Source organism: Drosophila ficusphila, unplaced genomic scaffold (assembly GCF_018152265.1).
Source record: "Drosophila ficusphila isolate 14025-0441.05 unplaced genomic scaffold, ASM1815226v1 contig_412, whole genome shotgun sequence".
In the NCBI taxonomy this organism is placed as follows: domain Eukaryota; kingdom Metazoa; phylum Arthropoda; class Insecta; order Diptera; family Drosophilidae; genus Drosophila; species Drosophila ficusphila.
In genome coordinates this window covers 1,795,829-1,816,534 of record NW_025064326.1, presented here as the reverse complement: position 1 = coordinate 1,816,534, position 20,706 = coordinate 1,795,829, and the positions used below count along the sequence as shown (strand labels likewise).

The 20,706-nt window shown below is 46.2% G+C and overlaps 1 protein-coding gene across 1 annotated transcript; it reads right to left on the bottom strand.

Annotated features, from left to right (window-relative positions):
- Nucleotides 1-8,890: 8,890 nt before the first annotated feature.
- LOC108092534 (protein sister of odd and bowel) lies at nt 8,891-11,735 on the bottom strand. The gene is made up of 2 exons (XM_017192159.1): nt 9,838-11,735; nt 8,891-9,575 (listed from the first exon to the last, which is right to left on the bottom strand). The coding sequence occupies exons 1-2, from the start codon at nt 11,199-11,201 to the stop codon at nt 9,164-9,166; spliced, it is 1,776 nt and encodes a 591-aa protein (XP_017047648.1). The 5' UTR covers nt 11,202-11,735; the 3' UTR covers nt 8,891-9,163.
- Between the last annotated feature and the right edge of the window lie 8,971 nt (nt 11,736-20,706).

The following is a 20,706-nucleotide window of genomic DNA, read 5'->3' as shown; positions in this document are numbered from 1 at the left end:
TGTACGAACTTGATTTTTGATTTACGAGCCAGGGAATTGAATTAAATTGCGGACTAATAAACATATATATCTTATTTAAGTCAGCCTAACGGTTAGCGCAACTCAATTGACTACCTCTTTCAGCTTCGAGTATGCTCGTATTTGCATTTCGCTTCTCTTTTCGGATTCATTTGGGTGTTGTTATAACCTCGTCACAGAAAAAATAATTTAGTCGTGCCATAAATATTCGTTATAAATATCGCATTGGTGATTCAGTTTGTGGGGAGCGGGGGGTTCGGGGTCTTGAAAACAGCGGCAGCCTGCCGCTTGTCTTGTCTAACGATAAATAACAGTTAGAGCTGGACCTACCGTATACGCCGAGATCTTCCCAAAAACCACTCGGAGTACCAACAACCAAGCCAAGTCAGGTCTGATCAGCCCGGCCGAAATCAAGTTAGCGTTTTTAAGGTGTGACCAAAAGCGAACGAAACTCATAATTTTTTAAATTAGCATTTTTGTTTCCATCTTCTCCGTGGCTTTGGTTCAAGCTTGCGTTGCACTGTGAAAAAAATTGAGTAATGAAATGAGTTATGGTTTCGCAGAGATGGCAAAAACATCGATTTACTTGATATTTTTCTAGTTAAAAAAATGATAAAAGCTGGACGAAAAAGTATTACAGTAGAATCCGGTTATAGCGACTTTCAAGGGACCGACGATTTTTCGTCGTTATACCCGGAAGACGCACTAAGCAGAAGGATTTAAGTGTATAAGTCTGTCTGGGGACCAATCAAGCCATCGAGTTTTCGTCGCAATACCCGGACGGACACTATAAGCGGAGTCGTTATAACAGGATTCTATTGTATATGAGTTACATTTTTTTCGAGTGCAGGTCTCGGTTGTCAGCGGAGACCCACGAAGCCACCGCAGATGGTTTTATTTTACGTGGCGCGCGTTGTCATAAAACGAAATTTACAAATTGTGTCCCCCGCCGTCGAAGAAACAAAAAACAAGGCACAAAAACAAAACCCAAAACCAAAACCAAAACCAAAACAGAAATAATACAAAGAGCCCACTGATGATGATGATGGCGATGATGGCGATGCGACGACATAGACATCATCGAGCATCATTCTGCAGTTTGCCGCTCCACGGAGCCCTCAAGTGGTTGCAATAAACTCATCAATAAATTGCCGTCTGTTTCGCATGGGTTATGTGACGCCAGCGAACCACCAACGCAACCACCGCTCATGTGGAATTCTTCTCGGTCTCCTCTCGGCCTCTCGAGCCGCCTCTTTTCTTTTCGGGCCCCGGTGGTCCGCTCTTTCTTCCCTCGGCCGACTGACTCGGTGGCTTTCTTTCTACGCGCGTGGCTAAGTGGATTTGTGTGTTTTGTTGTGCGAGAAAAATGTTTATTGTTTCAACTTTGTTATCAGTGGTTAAGTAAACACACAGCGCAACATACAACGCGAAGTGTGGTCAATTTTTTGTGGTCGTGTGATTTCTAATTTGTTTACCCTCAAACAAAGGGCTACAAAATTATTGTGCGCTTATTTATGGCTGCAACTGTCAAACGTCCAACCGGAAGAGCCGCTCGCTCCGATCCGATCCATTGATGATCGCTCTCCTCGGCACTTCGGATACTTTGGGATTCTTTGGGTGTTTGCTGGTTGGTGTGGTGACCTTATCTCTGGGCGAGGAATTTTGTCTGAATTTGCTGAGAATTTATTGGTACAAAAAGTCTCGAGCGGGGCTCATCAATCAGGGAGAGATCGAGAAATCGGGTCCGGAATCAGAAGCTTGCCTGCGGAAGGTGTCCCCTGTGGAAATACAAAATATTTCACGCTTCTCTTTCGGCGTTCTTAGTCGTCGTCGCTGGTCGATGGTAGTACAACAAATTAATTATCATATATATTATTTCCTTCTCTTCGAATTGAAAACTTTGTAACGACTCGCTTATCCCATTTAGATCAAAAGACTCTTCGCTTCAATTTTCGAAAGGTCACCTCCCCCAAAAGTCAGCGGAGATTTCGATTTCAGATATGCAAAGAAGCATGAATCAAAACACTGCCAAAGTCAAGATTCAAATCAGGTTGAGACGCCCCCGAGAAAGATAAAAGCCGTGAGTGTATCACTTTAACTGGCAACTGAATAACCGAATCAGAGTCCTGGCGAACTTCAAACATTAGGGCGCGTTGTCCCGCCCCAATGTTTATTCAATTATCGCAGCATGGTGGCCGCGGAAACATCCCATAAACGGGCCATGGACAATCCACCCCGGTCTCTAAGTAACAATCCATTAATGGCAACTGTTTCGCTGTAATCTACACCACGCCACGCCCATCCGGAGATCATTAACCATCCCCCGTCTGTTTTTATCGGAAGGGGAAACCCTGGTCGGAAACGGGGTGCGAAGTGGGTACAAATTATTAAGCTAATCAACGGGGAAGGCAACAATGGGAAGAGGACACCCTCGAACAGGGGAAGCAATTTGTCCCCTTCATCGTTCCGAGCACCGAAGGGTGGTGAAAACGCTGATAAGCGTGAAATATCTGGATACCCGATGTCACCACCCGAAACGAGCACTTTAAAGTGCCCCGTGAACTGTCAACGGCAGCCCGAAGGGATCCGAAAACGGTTGTCGGGGTTACTGGTACCCGTTCCGGAATCCGCTATCCGGAATCCGGGATATATACTCGGTTATATGCTTCGTTGATCTGTGAACGCAAAACGGCTTACGTAACCGTAATTGAGTGGACTGGTCGCCCGTCTGTTGCATCTGTTGGGTTTTAAGGAAACGGTTCGGTGAGGGAATCGTCGAATTTATTACTATCCCTTTCTCGATATGCACAGAAAATAAATAATATGGATAATGGTAAAATCATATACTTAATGTTTGTTTTATTAACCATTATACTTTTTGACATATATCTTCATACAGTTTAAAAATATGTAGATTAATCATTTATAAATTTATTTTTATTTTTTTTAGCAGTGAAATTATTCCTGAGTGTACGTGTATCTGTGGCTCGGCTTATCGCCCGTCTGCATCGGCTTAGAGTTATTTTATATTCGGCCGATGATGAATTCGAATGGGGAAAGGAGAGTCGCCGCGGGCTCTTCATCATATTTCCCTCATTCTCTACGACATTTATCTAGCTGTTCGCATGGAGCTTACTTTGTTATTAGGTGTCGTAATCGTCGAACAGGGACTCAACCTAATTAACCATAAAGTGAGCGCCATCGTGTCACAACTGTCGGCTTAGAAATATCCAGAGGAGTTGTCAACGTGGAGTTCAGTGGATTCAAGATGATTGAGAGAAGGGTGAAAGTCTCTATGAAATAGTAAAGGGGTTTTTCTACCTAACTTGGAGTACCTATTTATAAACTGTTAAGTCAGTTGAAATTCTTTTTAGCCAACCAGCCGCTCTGTATGAAAATACCCCACCAGTGACGCATTATTCACTCCCCAAACATTCCCTTCCCCACTGGCAATCCACTACACAAGCTCATGATTGAGAAAAATCCCACAGATTGCTAATCCTTCGGCACACAAGATCTCAGATCTCAGCCGAGTTGCCCAAACACAACCACGAAAATATGTCACATTTTTTCACTCTAAAAACGGAAATTTACAACTGCCCCCCACTAACAGTCGTCTCAAAATAGCCGACTATAACAGTATTACAACACCTTGACGGACGCTAAACTCCGTGTTTGCTGACAAATATTAAGGGGTATGGCCCGATACCTCTATATATACATATATAGTATACCCGTGTACCTACGTCAACTAGCGTCCGCGATATCCGTGCAAAGCAATCTTGTCAGTATATTACGTTAATGACAAATTGACGGCACAAACTCTTTGATGTGTTTTGTTTGATTGTTTTGGTTCTAATCATCGTCGACTGCCGACGAAGTAGTCGTGGTAAAAAAAAAAAAAAATATGGGTGCTGGCGGAGGGGGTGGGTGTGTGTAAAAGGGGGCGGGCGGGAGGCCGTTGGGATCTCAGGGGTGTGCTTGCAAATGATTTCGTTTTAATTTAACCGCGTACTCGTAGTCGTCACTCAATTAGCTTGCGCTCAGGTGAGCTTATCAGTTTCCGAAAAGTCATATAACCCCCCTCGCCCGCCACCCATTAGCTGTTTGTCCAGGGGTGGCGAAGGGGGGCTTAGTGGGGTGGGTGGGCGCGAAGGGGAGATAAGCTCGTCCATTATCCGGCTGGCTCTCTCGCTCTCCCAGAAATGGCTGTTTGCTTCACTCAGGAAAAAAATGATCTATGAATAAGAATTTGAAAATAAACTATTATAATATTAAGGATTTATAAACAATTTGAAATAATATCTTTATTTATTTTGGGATAGGAGCTCATTTATTTATTTATATTGATAAAAACCTTTCAATAATAAATCTTTTCTAGTATCCTGAGTAACTGCCCCCCATTTCTCCGAGTGTACAGTCCAGTTGTGCGGCTGTTTCTGCCACTATTTGACGACTGCGTGAGGTTGTAGTACACAAGTCGATCCGGCGACTGCTCCGTGCTACGTGCCCGGCGAGTTGTCAAACAAGCGGTGGGCAAACACGAGGCTCCACGCGGGAAGCACGGAACGCCGAGCGGCTCGGAGCACGGATTACGGAGAGTGTGGAGCACGGAGTGGCCCGTCGGAGTCCGGAGAGCGCGGATACCAAGACCACCTCACTGTCAATTACAACTCTAAATATGTGTGTGCACTCGACATTTGTCGCATTTGTTTGCATTTGCGCCTGCCTGCAATAAAAGCGAACAACCGACATCGCGCAAGAGTTATAGGTTCTGGCATATGGGAATACACCGGAAGAAAAGGGATCCCAATCAAGTGATAATCAGAGATTGAAGTGTGTTAATATTAATATGGTGTTATGCATTCCACTTAAATAGTTCACACATCTCAACTATTCAGAAATAAACCCTTAAAGTTTCCATTAAGTAATTATTTATATTTTCTTTCGGTGTACTGGACTTCATATGCATGCCTTAGTTCTCTGCCGCGAAGTGAGAGAACTCTGGAAAAGTGTAAAACTCTGTGGAAATGCCCCAACTCCCCGTCGGCAAAAGTGTCCCGTCCAATAAAATCTAATAACCACTTGGGGACACCGTTCCTCCGCGTCGGCGGAGCTCTGATGTTCCGCAGCTATGATGTTCCGAGGTTCTGATGTTCTGAAGTTCTCAAGTTCTGATGTTCCAAGGGCCCCATCAAATCCCATAAGCAAGGCCTCTCTATTCACTTGCACGATTTTCGGCAGCTTTTCTTCTTCTGGCTGATGACATTGGCACAAAGAGGCGGCGGCGACTGCAGTTCCAGAAATTCGGTTTTCCTGCCTTTATGATCGTTTGCCGGTTGTCAAAGGGCTTTTATGGGTGGGTGGTGCAAGTAGAGGGTTGGAAAATGGAGACAAAGTGTCTGGGGGACAGCTGTGGTGACATGGGGACACATAAGTGTACGCGAAGTAATTGGGGGAAGGGTAACTGAAGGAATTTTAATTATTTGTTGATACAGTATCTCTTTTTTTGAGCTACGTACATTTTAATTGTTGTATCTATTGCATATCTCCTGCAATTTTAAAGTGAAGCTTGCCGTCTAGTCAGCTCGTCAGCAGCATAGCTTCCCCAGGCAGGAATCTATCACTAAGTTGGACCCTTGAGGCTACAAAAACGCGAAAACGTTTACGAGATGGCACCTAATTAGGCAGAAGAACGCCGCCAGAAATTTACGTTTCCTTCGGTTCTGGCGCAGCCTTCAACTGGACAAACCGCTAAAACTATTCCTCAGACTTTTCAAAACTTGAACGCCGGCGACTGGCCCCAAAAAAAATGAGTGAGATGTGATTTCCTTACACAGGAAGAAAATAATATTGGGTAGTAAACTTTTATTAGGTTATAATAATAAAAGATACTTGAATAAAGTGAATAAGCCACATATCTGTTTATTTATTATAAATTATTGTGTTATTTTTGGCACTACAAGCGTTATTTACTCCGGTTGTACTTCGAAGGAAACCATATTTAAAGTGAGTTTTTCTTCGTATGTCAGCGTTGAGCAAACACGGATTCGTTCCCATTGAGGTGCCGATGCGGCCGGGTCAAAATTATTGGCGTAGTTACGACCGGACGGACAGCCACATACATCAAATCATAAAGCAAATGGTGCCGACAAACTAACTGGCCGGAGCCAAAATGGCAGAGTGGCCAAATAACCGAATAGCCCAGCCGACAGCCCCCTGGCATTTACATTCGGCCCAAAAAGACAACGGCAAACGGGCGATGGCCAAACAACCTAACCGAACGAACAACCAGGAGAGTCGAACACCGACGACAACGACAACGAGAACGTTCCGCTTTTTTGCGTTGGTTCCGGGAAACGCAACAAAATTTCACAACGCACCAAAATGTTTCCCTTCTGCGTGGCCATCGCCACGCCACGCCAAGCCATCTGCCCCATCATCTCTTGGCCGCTCTTGGCCGAAACAACACCTTGACCAAAAGCAATAGCCAACTTCAAAGAATCTTCGGAGCGGCCACGCCTCGCGCACTAGACAACAACATTGTTGGACGGAGTTGTTGGTACACCGAAACAAATTACTAAGTTGTCACTGGGAAAGGATTATGGTTTAATATTACCATATTACCTCAGTTAACAAGCAATCCATTCATTCCATTATTTTCTAAAAATAAAAGATTGCTTTTGTGCAAGCAAATGTTACATTCAATGTAAGGGTCATTATAAAACGATCAAATTTATTGTACAGAATGATCCCAATGATATAGTTTGATCTACAAACATATAAGCTTTTCTTCTCAGTGCAGTGTTGCTGTCGTTCTAAGTGTTGCCGTTGTTACTGTAAGTGTTGCAGATCGAAGGTGGAATGTTGCCGCGTTGTCGTTTGCGTTGATGGGCTTATTAGAGTTAGTCAGAGTTTCTTCCTCTTCTGTTTTTCTCTTTTCCTCTTCGTTTTTTTTTTTTGTCTGGGGCGGTGCGGAAACCTCAAAGCGAATTTAGTGCGCTCCCGCCCCCTCCGCCAACCCCGCCCCCCTTTTCGGGGTTGTCCCCTCGCGTTTATGACGACAATGCGTTTGCTGTCATAATTATTAGTCAAACACAAACAATGAATTTCATAATTTTCCCATCAATACGGTCCGACGCGAAGCTCCAAACTCGAAACTCGCGACTCGAAACGCGAACCTCGAAACTGGGGACTCGAGAGCGTTCAAACATCCGCTCTTCCCGCACGCGCCGCTTGGGAATAATGTCCAGCTCTTCGCCGGAGGATGAGCTGGATATTACTATATAGTTCTGGGCCCTGAGCTTTGGTGGAGTCCGAAGGGGGCGGGGAAAAACACTCTGTGGAAATGAAGCCGTCGCGCATAAAGTGTGAAATTGCTGGCAATTCGCAGAGACGCTCCATTCTTGGTGTTCCTCAGTCTTTGGAGACTGTTTAGAGCCCGGACTAATGGGAGATGTACGTGCACTGGGGGAAAATATTTCCCAAAAGGAAGGATATAATAGCAATCAGAGAGGGAACATAATTCAGAAAGGACATATTTAAAAGGCGTACCTCTTTCTCGCTAAATATAAATGCTTATGCTTTAAATGTAAATTATTTGGTATTAAATCTTGTAGAGATTTTACCATTTACTTAGATTTTTTATCAGTGTGGCCTGCACGCTTGTTCCATTGAATAGAACAATATCCGCGCAAATATTTGCAGAGAGCAGCAAGCAGGTCGTGTTTAAAATGTTTAACCAGCCGAGGAGTTGGCCGGAAAGGGGAGGGGAGTGGGGAAGGGGCAATGAGGAGGGGGAGGGGGAGGCTGGCAAACAAACCAGAACGAGCCGAGATCTCTCTGGCCGAGAAGCGGACGAGAAGTGGGACTCCGAGCCCGGACTCATCCATAATTGTTGTTTGATCGTTGTAATTGGTTTGGTGTAGCTGCAGCACAGGAAACTGAAAACTGAAAAACTGAGAAACCGAAACAACTCCGAGGCGGAGGCCCCATAAAGACAACATTGCAGGCGGCTTTACATTGATCCGTTTAACGATTGACAAACGCGGCGATCTTTTCGGGAAGTCAGAGGCGGGGGCGAGAGGGAGGAGGAGAACCAAAGGGGTGGAATGACCATGGAGCAGCTCTCCTCGGTCGGTCGTCGGTCGCTTTGAACTGCCCTGGATGTGTTTGTGTCGTTATGGCCGCATCTTTTTGTAGTCGATAATAAAAATTGTAAACTTTGTGGCAGTCCGGAGCCGGAGCGGTATAGCTCCACCCTCCCGCCCCAGCGGACAGCCCACTTTTCGCTACAAAATCTCCGAGCTCCTTCGGCGGACACGCCCGGAATTATCTGGACGTTCCTGTGTGGGAAATCAGGTGGCCCCATTCCGACTCGCGACTCCTATATCTTTTGCCCCTGTGGGTGGTCCTCCGATCGGCGATAGCGCCTGCTCCACTTGTCAGCCGCCTTGTCCGACACTATTTGCCTTGGAATGTGGAACGGAACAGGGCGGCCTGGGTCTGGAAAAGCCTGGGAAAATACTTCTTTGTTTCAGCCATTGTCGCTCTTGTTTGTTGTCAAAGGCTTGTTGGACTCGGTGTACGAAAGGTGTTCGGAGGTGTGCACCTTAATGGTACATTAATTGCCCTTGTTGGCACTCGAGCGATAAACATCGGTACAAATATTTGATTTTAGTTTGCTACAAGTGGGTAAATAGTGTAAGTACAAGAGTGGAGTCGACTCCAGAGAGGTAGAAAGGGTGGGAAAACTAACAAACGCTTCGAGGAGTTTCGACAACATCAATTCAAGGAATTCGGGAGTTGTTTAGCTGGAAAAGGGATATTTATCCTCCCAAAAACAATCAAAGTTTAGGTTATTTTCCTTAAGCATTATCATTTATTCGATAGCATAATCAGAGTCCGCAATCTAACTTAGGTTTCTTACATATCGAGTGCCTTACACAAAGTCAAACTTTCCTGCTAAGCTTACGTCACAAATATCCGTGGCTTAAACCGAAGCTTAAAACATAACTTAAGTCTAAACTAAATGCTGTTTAGTGTGATTACGATTACGAAGTGGAGGGATTCGTAGTCATGAGAGCTGCAAATGAGATTTAAATTTACTGAGAGTGGGATCGTGGGTTCGCATAGCTGAGAAAGATCAATCGCTGACGGCCACCAAGTCTCTGGAGGATGCGGAAGTGCTGGTGGAGCCCGTGGTGAGGCCCAGATCGGACCCGGAACTCGACCCGGAGCCGAATAAATCACTCAAGTTGCCCCCCACCACGCCGCCCACTCCGGCGGCCAGGTTGTGGGTGAGGCTGTGGCGGCGGAGGTCGCAGTTCCGGCGGAAGACCTTCCCGCAGGAGGCGCAGTTGTACGGCTTGATGTCCGTGTGGGTGAGCAGGTGGGTCTTCAGGTTGGACCGCTGGTTGAAGGAGCGGTTGCACACGGGGCACTTGTGCGGCGACTCCTCCATGTGGAGGATCTTGTGGACGGCCAGTGTCCTCGACTGGCAGAATCCCTTGCCGCACTCCGCGCACTTGAACGGCTTCTCCTTGGAGTGGATATATCTGGGAAATAAATAAAATAATGAGCGAACACATAGGTTAGTTAACTAAATGATGGGTGTTACCAGAAGGTTAAGTGTGAATCTATTAAATCTATTAAATATTATAACTCTGAGAAATTCTACTTTTAAATAATTATAATATAACAAATAGAAGTATAGTAATGATTTGTTTACGGTAGTTAAAGTAACCATTTCAAATACTCATGTTTTGAATAGATATATTTTGTTTTGTAAAGAAGCTTATCCCTAAGATCCCGACCTACCTGTGATCCCTCAGGTGATCCTGCCGCCGGAAGGCCTTGCCGCAGATGTCGCAGGAGTAGGGCCGCTCGTCCGTGTGCGTCCGCTCGTGGATGAGCAGATTGTAGGACTTGGTGAACTGCCGGTTGCAGAACTTGCAGATGAACTGCTTCTTGGACCGCTGGGCTGCCGCTGCCGCCGCCGCAGCTGCCGTCGAGCTGCCCGCCACGCCCTCCTCCCCGCCTCCCGCTCCGCCGGCCGCCCCCGAAATGACGCTCATCTTGTCCTGGTACATGGTGGCCTGCAGGGAGTGCAGGGCGGAGTCCGAGTCCGCCTGGCCGAAGGCCGAGGGGTTGAACATGAAGCTGCCGTAGCTGCTGTCCAAGTCGCCGGCCTCGAAGGACAGCGCATCCTCGCCGTCGAGCAGTGGCAGGTCGCACTCGGCGGCCAGTTCCGCGGCAGTTGCGCAGTCGAGGGCCGCCTGTTGGTTCGCAGCAGCTGCTGCGGCAGCCGCAGCAGCCGCCACCGCAGCAGCGGCACTAACTGTACCGATCGAGGGCAGCGGCAGACACTTCGGGGTTGCCCCCGTGCTGGCGGAGTTGCTGATGCTGCTGGTGTTGCTGCTGGGGGCGGATGTTGCCGGCGGGGCGGACGCTGTGGCTGCCACCGAAGGGGGTTCCCCCGAGGAGCTCGACGAGCAGCTCGACTTCAGTTCTATGTTGGCAATGTCTATCAGCGAGGGCAGGCCACTCTGCTCCGCCTCGCTGCCGTTGTTGCTGCTGCAGGTGGTGTTGCTGTTGTTGCTGTTGCTGCTGCTGCCGTTGCTAGTGTTGCTGGTGTTGCTGCCGGAGAAGCGGAACACATCCGACTTCCCGGTGAGCCGCTGCAGCGCCAAGTAGGATTCCAGGGCCTGGAGATTGAGGGCGGCCGCCGCCGCGGAGTTGGCGGGCAGCAGGGCGGCCTGTTGCAGGCTGCTGACCATGGTTCCTTGCAGCGAGAGGACGACCGCAGCAGCCGCCGCCAGGTCGTTGGTTGCCGCCGCTGCCGTTGCTGTTGCAGCTGCCATGGCAGCACTGCTCGTCTTGCTGGCGATCGGCGATGTTGCCGATGTTGGCGAGCACTTGCTGTTGCTGCAACTCTCGGCCTTCTTGTGCGTGGCTGTGGGTGTTGCTGCCGCACTCGGCTTGCTGTGCTTCGATGTTGCCCCGCTGCTGCTGGCCGGAGTGGCCGGGGTGCCCGCCTCGAGATCGCTTAGCGCCTCGGCAATGTCGGTGGTGGTCGGCGATTTTGCTGCCTTGGCCGGCAACTCGCCGCAAGTTGCAGCTGCAGCGGCAGCAGCAGCAGCAGCAGCCGCAGCAGCGGCACTCAAGTGCTTAACTGCCTCCATAAAAAAGTCGGGTCCACGCACACACTCAGCTGGATATCGGGATAATGCCTCGGGGCCGAGATGTTGCTGCTTGCCGCGGTGATTTTTTGTGCTTTTTATTGTTTGGCGCACCTACGCAGGTTGAGAGGTTCGGAGCGCGTCCACATGAATATTAAAAACCACACGCCATCATAAATCACGTCTTAGTCACGCTTTCAAAAGTCATAAAAATCGAATTTGACGTCTGGCCAAAACGAATACAACAAACTGCAGTCTCAGCCGAGTTAAATCAAATTGGCAGGCACGCTTTTTCGATTTTTTTCCGTTTAATTTAGTAATTTTGCTTGCTGGCACACGCGAAAACTTAGGTAAGCGATCTTCGGGAGGATATTTAGTTTCTATATAGTCGAACTTCCGATTCCGGTCGATCGGACTTCCGGTCTTGGCTCACACAGACACACACGTGCGTAGCTATGTACGTGCACATAGGTATATGGCTATTTGTTTATTCTTCTTCTCCTGACGTCGATCAGCCGTCGCTGCACACAATATTGGTAAAAGATCTCGAATAACTAAAAGTCCATTGCTCTGCGGACATATCGCGGACCTGCGCTCACTGGCCGATCGCGGTGGCTCTCTCACCAACACCCAGGCACCTTCGATCTCTCCCTGCGAGAGCGGAGGAGAGGTTCGCCCACGAGATCACCTACGAAAAGAGCGAACGGAGAGCAGTGGAGAGCTGTTTCGGCCAGGTGCAAACACGTTTCGTCGGTTCATTTTGAGCACCTTTCTCTGGCTCTCACCCACACCGACTCACAACTGGGGGAGAGAGAGTGAGAGATGGGGCCCCAAGTGGGAAAGAGAGAACCGGTTTCTGCGCCTGATTTTGAGTGGGTGTTCCAGCTCGTGCCTTCTCTGTCTCCCCGTGCCATCTCCTTCTGGCTTGATTATTTACGTTTATTTTTATAATTTTTGCAAGTAGTTGTTTATGATGTTCTTAGGAAATTCACAGGGCTTTTTTGGTTTTCGCGAAGTTCTTTTAACCTTGAATGCTCAAGAATTTGAAACGTATTTAAAACGGTTTAAATTAAAAAGGGAAACTCCCGATATTAACTGTAGAAATTACTTAAGAAGTTGGTGAACCAACTTAAGCAAAACTTTCTGTCATATCCAAATGCTTTTTTCTCTAGAATCTATAATGATCGGCGTTCATAAAAGAGAAGAGTGTCCAAAGGATTGTGATCGGGTGATAAAAATATCAAACCAGATGTTTTTTAGGCCTTAAAGGCAGCCGTAAAATTCCTAGTAAGAGGTTCGAAACAATGGTTTTATCTATTAAATATTAACGATCTTAAAAGCGGTTTGATTGGCGGTCAATAAGAAACACCTTGCATGGGGTTCCAGGAAATTATTACAGATTTTCTTCGAGTGCATGAACCTGCTAGCACTTGCAAATTGTGGCCATTAGTCAACGCGTTGATTTCTGCAGCCCCAAGCCATGCCAGTTGATTGAAATGATTCTCCTCGCACGCCATCCCCAAGGAAAGCCAGAAGAAAGAGCGAGAGGAGACGCTCTTGGAGAATAATCCAAAAATACGCCTGTGCAGCAAACCCAATCACAATTCGAATCACAGCCGCAATCATAGCTGAGATTTTCAACTGTCAATTATTTCCTTATTCTTATGCGCAGAAAAGGAACTGCAGACGGGATCGGATCGGTGGACTGGGAACTGGATTTTAATGCGCTAAACGGCGCAAGTAAATGACCAATAATCATGGGAGCTGCCAGCTCCCCGGCTGCCGGTTGGTTGGTTGGAAACAAAAAACGAGAAAAAACGAGAAAAACCGAGAAGAAATCCACTCCAGTCCAGCTCCGAGTGCAATTTATTTTTGCATTAAATTGCAATTTGGCCGGGACTCGCAGTTTTCTACCATTTATACAGATATTATCGTGATTAATAATGCACAAACATGTCATACGCTCGTTTCGCGTGTGTTTGATTGGAGCGCATTAGGATCGCAGCTTTTAATGATCCGGGAGTCTGGAATCTGGAATCTGGCATCTGGTATCTGAAGCCTGCAGCCTGCAACCTGGAGTCTCGGCTCCTCTGCAGTCTCACGGTAGCAATTATGTCGCTTAGTGGCCGGCTTACGGATGATGATGATCATCGAGGGGATGATCCCGAGGATCATCCTGGCCGGCGGCGCCATCAAAAGATCGCCAATCGCGATTGCACATTCCAAGGTAAGCTCCGTCGTATTGACACAAGCTTCCTTTAAATGAAAAGCCCGGCATAATGTCGTTATATTTCGATAGTCGCGCTTTTAAATGCTCGTTTCCTGTGCCGCCTCGAATCGCTGGCTCTGCGGCAGCGTCTCCTCTTCAGGGACACGATCACCGATGGCCAGGCTCCATCGCCGGGTCCCCAATCCCCAATCCCAGCGCAAGTATCGCTGTCTGTCTCAAGGCAAATGGTACATGATTTCAAATTTCAAGTACCAGTTTACATAAAGATCGCACAGGCTTAAGCTAGCTGCACTGCCAAAAGGGTTTTAGAGTTCTCAATAAAAAATATATTTATCTTTTGATTTCCAACTGAACTCCAGAACCAAAAAAATTAAGAAGCAAATAAATTTGATGGTATTTGTTGGTATTCGTGAAAACTGTTTTAATATTTCATTGAGAACTTCCTTACAGCTCTGGTAATAATTTAGTTTTGGGTACTTATTTTCCTCAAGTGTAGGGAAAAAGGTGAAACCAGTCCCTCCTGCTCCTGCCTATCCTATCCTTGCCCTTCCTTTCGGCTCCTTTCCCGGGCCGAGTTGGGTTGGGCGATCCGAGGGAATGCCTCGGAGCCTCAGAGCCATCTGTCACAAGGTCCCAGTTCCAGTCGAAGTCAAAGTCGAAGTCGAAGTCAAGTCGAAGTGGAAGTGGAAGTCCAAGTCGAATAAGAATGCGCTAAACTTGATTCCTCCGAAGCGAGCGCCGAGTGCGCATGCGTGGGCTGGAATTACATGATCACGATCAGCGATAAAACTTGATGTTGTACATAGCAGGCGACATGGAGCGGGACGGATCCGGGGATCCGGATCAGGCCAGGAATGGGAATGCGAATGCGAACGAGAGGAGCCTGGATGTGGATCGATCCATCGCCTCATACAAAATGTCGCAAAAGTCGTACAAATCTACACAGAGCTCCGAGATTCGGAGCCAGGTTTACTGGAACAACGGGACACCGACAAACGATCGCAGATGCACTTGAAAAAACTTAGACTTCCATTGAAATAATTGTATTCCTTAAGATAATAGAAGATACTGATTAAATGGTTAATTTCAAAGAAGTTCATATATACCTTTAACAGAAATTCTAATAAAATTTTTACTATCCCCTCTTTTCTTCTAGTGTAGGGATCCTCGTGGTCTTTGTGCCTTTGTCGATCGCCCCAAGTCGTGTCAAATTATTGATTGCTGTCTTTTAATTTGATTTTGATTTTTCCACCGACTCTTGTCATCTTTCCGATCGCAGGCGATGGCGGATAAAAGGAGGTTGGAAGGTTCGATGGGAAGGGGGCACAGAATTATTAATCTGCTGCTTTGATTTGAAGCGACACACCGAGATCGTGACAAAGAAAAGTAAAAGTCACAACACACATCTAGGGCTGCGATAAGATCGCCAAGATCACCGGCTTAACACCGATCATCTGGTCTATTGTTTTGGAGTGACTTTTTTTTTTATATTGGACCCGAGTAATTATCAGGGGCGTACGTTTTGGGTGCCTCGGTTTGTGTTTTTTGTTCGATTTCGTTCGGGATTCCCTGGAACAGACGGCAGCTCATTAGCCGCAGGCGTTGCCGCTGATTGGACCAACTGTAATCCCCGCCAGAGATTAGGCCAGGTTTTCTGGGGAAAAATAAGACAGGCGGTAGTCGATATTTCTGTGGTTAGAGGTCGGTTATTGCTTTTATACTTTCCTACTCTTCTGTTCCCCTTGTGACGCAGATCTCTTATCGCGATTTACGTGAGGAATTGACATATCTACTTGGTAATTTGATCTATTGAAAATACCTCGCTGTTTGTTGTCTTTTATCCGAAGGTCGTATTGCCTGCGACAACAATGCCGGGGAATCATAATTACAATGGATTAGAAAATATTAATATTTCGTTTCATCTTTGCCGTAGGTCAAGACCCATCGTGTTTGTTGTTTCGGCCGTACTTGAAATCTTTTCGTTTATTGACACAGTTCTCGGCGGGCAAACAACAAATGAGTTGGCGCATGGCCAAGATCATCTGCAAATAAGTGTGGTTCTTACCATTTTCGGGAGGGGGGGAATAAGCGAAGGGAAATGGGAGAATGTGGAATAATAAGCCCAGATCAATTTGAGCCTTCCAAAAATCAGACATGTGAAATAAGTATGTGTTTGAGGTCATAAAAGGTGTCTACAAATCGTTAATGCATCTGCTTATAGTAGAGAAATGTACTGTTTATAAAACTGTGAATATTTTAAATGGTATAAAAATATATTCCACTGCCATAAATTTCACTTTTCCCTCGCTGGCGCCACACACAAATTGAATACACCGCAATGCCTTGGAAATTTCTGCAATGGCTGCCAATTTCGGAATTGTTTGGGCCACGTCCAAAGTGATTGTGCATCCCACTCGCCTCGAATTCCCACACCCAACGCAGTCCAATGCCAATTCCGAGCCGAGAACAGTGCGAATGTGAAATGTTTGTTCCCCCGAAACATTCCGCGAATGATTTGCATGCCTCTGGAGATCCGATCGGAACCGATCCGATCCAAAGCCGAGTTTCGGCCGAGGAGCGAACTGGCCCAATCAAATCGAAACCATCTGGCCGAGGCGTTCGTGGGAATCAGTTCAATACAATTTGCATGCTCAAACACTCAAACTGAGGAGAGTGTGGTCCGAGGGGCTCCGTTTGTCAATTAATTGCAGCAAACGGGGGAAAATCCGCACGGCAACAATGGCAAATTGTTGCAATTTTCTCGCGGCCAGAAGTAGTAAAAGACGTACAACTGCCGAATTATTGAGTGACTGAATGAATGGCCCGAATGACTGACGGCCGAAGCCTTTCGTCTTGCTTCGCTGAATGGGGCATGGACTTGTACAGTGAAATATCAAGAAGAGGAATTGTTTTGTACTTTGAAACTCAAGTATAATTTTCTGCACAACAAAATGTATATTGGAAACATGGAAATAACAAAGGAACATTTAAATAATTATATACTTCATATAGTTATAGTTGGATTGGATGGATCATAGTTAGTTGGATTGGTTTATAGAGGCTCCTCTGTACCCGTAGTAAGTCATGTGTCTGATGGTCTGATACCGAACCCAAACCCTAACATAAAACATCGTTCCGTGTTCGCGGTCACCGCTTGTCTTTCTTTATTCCTGCCTGCCAAATGGTCGACTTGCCGTTTCTGTGTTTTCCAAAGGCCTAAATGGCCAAATTGATGCGCGATGCGATTTAACGTTCCTCTGATTGAGCTAATGACAGGCGACTACGTGAGAAAGAAAAGTATTTCAATTTCGCATTCGCATTGGGTCAAAAGGGAACGGTCTCTAGGGTGAGTTAGGAACTCCACCACGTATAGATATATGAACAATTTTAAATGTTCGTTGTTATTAAAATCGACATTCTAAAAATTTCATTAAACGTATCCCCATAATTTTAATTGCATTAACAAAAAAACAGCTTTCAACCGTTTCCATTTGAGGATCGTAGATCCATGTTAGACTTTATACGGATTTTTCGAAGCTTACTCAGTACTGAGAATCCTGAGTCCATAATTTATCCAATTTTAGTTAGATTTCAAAGTGACATGCCTCTAAATGTTTGTAATCGCATCCTTGAACAAACTGCATTCAAAGTTTTCCATTTCCCGATGGTCAAAAATTTGACCCCTGTTCATGTCAGTTTTTTTCAACTTTTTGCCATTAGACCCCTAGATCTTGAGGCCCACACCCCATAAATTTGCCATTTTTAGTCCGGTTCGAAAGTGGCATACCTCTAAATGATTGTAACTGCATTCAAACTTCATCACTTTACGATGGTCGATATTTTGACCCCTGTTCATGTGAGATTTTCTTAGCTTTAAAATGTTTTGCCAATATGAAGTACAAATGACCAGTCCTACCGGAAACGATTCAACAGCTGCCAGACATCTCGCAGACTTCGCCACGGCCACTTGTGGGCCACGATCCCGATCCTGGCCATAAACAAATCGTCACCCCCTATGGTGACCCGTGATTGTTCTATTGGCAACTCATTTCCTGCTGCCTTCATTCGCAGTCGAGCGCCAAAAAGCGTTCACTTTCAATTTCTCAGAGCGGAGTCCCTGGAAGATAATACACAAATTAATATAAAGCGCTGTCTGGCTGAAGGAGGCCTTTAATCATTTTTATCTCCGCTGCTCGGCCAAAGTAGAGCAGTTGGTCCGCAGACTCTTGGCCAGGAGATCCGGGCTTCGAGTGCTGGATTGCTGGATCCGAATGGTTGCGGAAAGCTGTAAAGCGTGGCAAATATACGCTTAATTGGCTGCAGTCGCAGAACTCCAGCGAGTCTCCTCCAGCGTCTCCTTTCGGCCAGCAATAAAATGCAAATTAAACGAACCAACCAACACAAGAGCTCGGCTCCTCCGGCCTCGAATGCTCCGACTGGAGGCACATTTATTTACTTAGAACCTCCTGCTGTGCTTCCGAATTAAGTTTAAGCCCAGAGGCTAAAAATGCAAAATGAGTTTTGCTAATTTCTCAACCTCGCATAGTCCGCTGATGGACAGTTCCGAGGGATATAGAAGGGGATTCGGATGGGGATTGGGATGGGGATTCGGTTGGGAATGGGGATGGAGGAGAAAAGGGTTGCCGGCTAAACTGAATTTTAATTCCTGCATAAATCGATTTTAAATGAGATTTCTTTCTGTTTCGGGGCAACAGAAAGCCGAGGCCATAATCAAAATGTTCACGGTCCATGCAAATTGCAGAAGAGCCATCGCCATCGCCATCGCCATCGCCTTTTTTCCAGTAGCCTCTGCCCGCATGGATCCTCCCACCTGACTGCCGAAAAATATCAGCGAATGCCCGAAGGACGTGTGTTCCTCCTTTCCTCCGTTTTTTTTCATCCTGGGATATATTGTATGTGCTCATGTGGATCTGCGTTGAAAGTGGGGCGTGATCCGTTTAGCAGCGCCTTGAGTATGCAAAGTGCGGCTTGCCAGCTGCTCGCAAATGAGTTATGAGTCGGACTGGCCTCCATCTCCATCGTCTTACCCTTCTCCTTCTCCGAAGATCGGAGCTCCAGCTCCAGCTCGTTTGCATATTTTAGGCCACCGTTTAATTAAAGGTTCCACAATGCCTCTTTTTACCGAAACATTTGAAACGGGGCACGAGCACGAGGGTCTCTCGAGAGTGCTCCTCCCTGTCTCGGGGCTTTGGGTTTCTTTGGGTTTCTTGAGCTCTCGAGTGAGGGGTCTGGAGCTGTAGTTGGAGCCTCCCATTCCGATCCCCAACCCCATTCCTCAGCCCTCGAGTCCATCAGCCCTCAAGTGTGGAGTGTGTTCGGCGTTCGGCGGCTTTTTACCGCTCAAATACCGCTTAAGAAAATGCACTTGGAGAAATATTATAAAATAATGGCTATACGTCTAAAAATATATAAATTAAATGAGAACAGTTTTATGTGATCAATGAAATTTATGAAATTCAAATTCATATTATGTTTACAACATGTGGATAACCACATACTTTTGGTTCCTTAAATATTATTATTTTATATATTTATAGGTCACATCACATAAGTAATATTTTAAGTGATGCAAGCTGCTCATGGCCAAGAAGCCGGCGATGATCTGGCCTGTTATTTCAACGCGCACTTCGGTTATTTCGTGTGATATTTCAAATCAATAATGTTCGGCCCTAAATAACTCTATTGTTGTGCGTAAGTTTTCTCGGAAATCCATCCGCGGCTGCCGATCTCCTCCACTCCACTCCGGACTGCTGCGGGTGTTCTGGGTGGCTCGGCACAATAGGGCAAATCAAGTTGGTAACGAGAAGAAAGCGCAGCTCGAACCATGCACCTCGGATCTCGAATCAGATCGCAGCGGTGGCTTGAGTATCTGGCGGCTATTAGCGCTGCTGCCCGGAGTGCGTTTTATTGTCTCTGGGCCATAACTTACGGGCCGCGCGACACCTACCAGGCGAACCTGTTTATCACACGCATTAGATCGGGCCAAGAGACCAGGTCCGCTGGCTCCTTGCCCCTCGAATTCAGCTGCAGCAGCTGAAAGAGCAACCAGCGACCAGCGACGCCACCCGAGCAACAAAGATGCACCTTTTATCCGTGGAAAGCGAGGGTTGCCTCCTTTGTTCGCTGCTCTATAAATTCAAGTGGATATCAATAATAAATTTCACTAATTTCTGTCATTCCACTCGAGTGCTACAAGTCCCCCTCCCCTTTTCCTGCCCTTCCCCTCGACGATCCCCTCCGATTGCCGCCTGCATGTCTGTGTGTTAATGTCTTGCTTTTAACCACTTCATTGTTCGGGCGTCAAAGGTTAAGAGTCTCTGTCGCTCGGCTCGAATGTTGTTGTCTTCGCCCGATGTTGCTTGTCTGCAGCGCCGCCAGCAACACGGCAACATGGCAACAGAACTACGCAGAAAAAAAAAATCACTTACTTCCTAAAAAAAATATATAATTATAACAATAAGTTATTCTTTCAAGCAAGAATTTATTCCGTATGAAACACCATTTTTGTACCTTAACTATTTGAAAATATACTTCACCCTTAATAGCTCTTAAGCACATTTTCTCGCAGTGCACACCCTCACCTGAACCGCATTGGAGATACTTTGCGCTTTTGTAGTTATTTTTCTTGATTTTTATTGTTTGGTTTCTGTTGCGCATTTCCCCCCTCCCCCTTCACCCACCCCCTCCCCACTTGATGTTTGTTGCTGTTGTTGGTGTTTACCTTTGTATTATTTTCATTTTCATACACATCATTTGATTCGATTTCGTTTCTTGGATGCTGCCCGTTTTCCTTTCTTAGTTATTGTTCTTATTCTTAAAACGCCCCAATGCGATTGTCGATTGTCTCATTGAGTTTTGATTTCTGGGGAGAGGGTTCTCTTGGATCGATGGATCTGTTCAGTATGAATGGTATAGGGGGTTTTGAAAGGTGGTTGATAGATTAAGATGAAATGGTAATGGTAATGGAGGTGGTTGGACAAACAAAACGATATACGGTCAAGTGCAGACTTCTTATAGAAGGGTGGTGGGAAATATTGGAATGCTATTTGGGATTTGATTGATTGGAGGAGATTCTATAAAACTTACAAAATAATAGGGGAAAAGATTTCACACAAATTTTTCTCCAATTGTAATAATTTATATATTTTTCAAGCTTATGTTCTCCAATCTCTCGAATATTTTCCCCTGCAGTAGCTTCATTACAAACAAATACCGAAATCCGACTAATGCAATGCCCGATCCGTGACCAATTCGGAT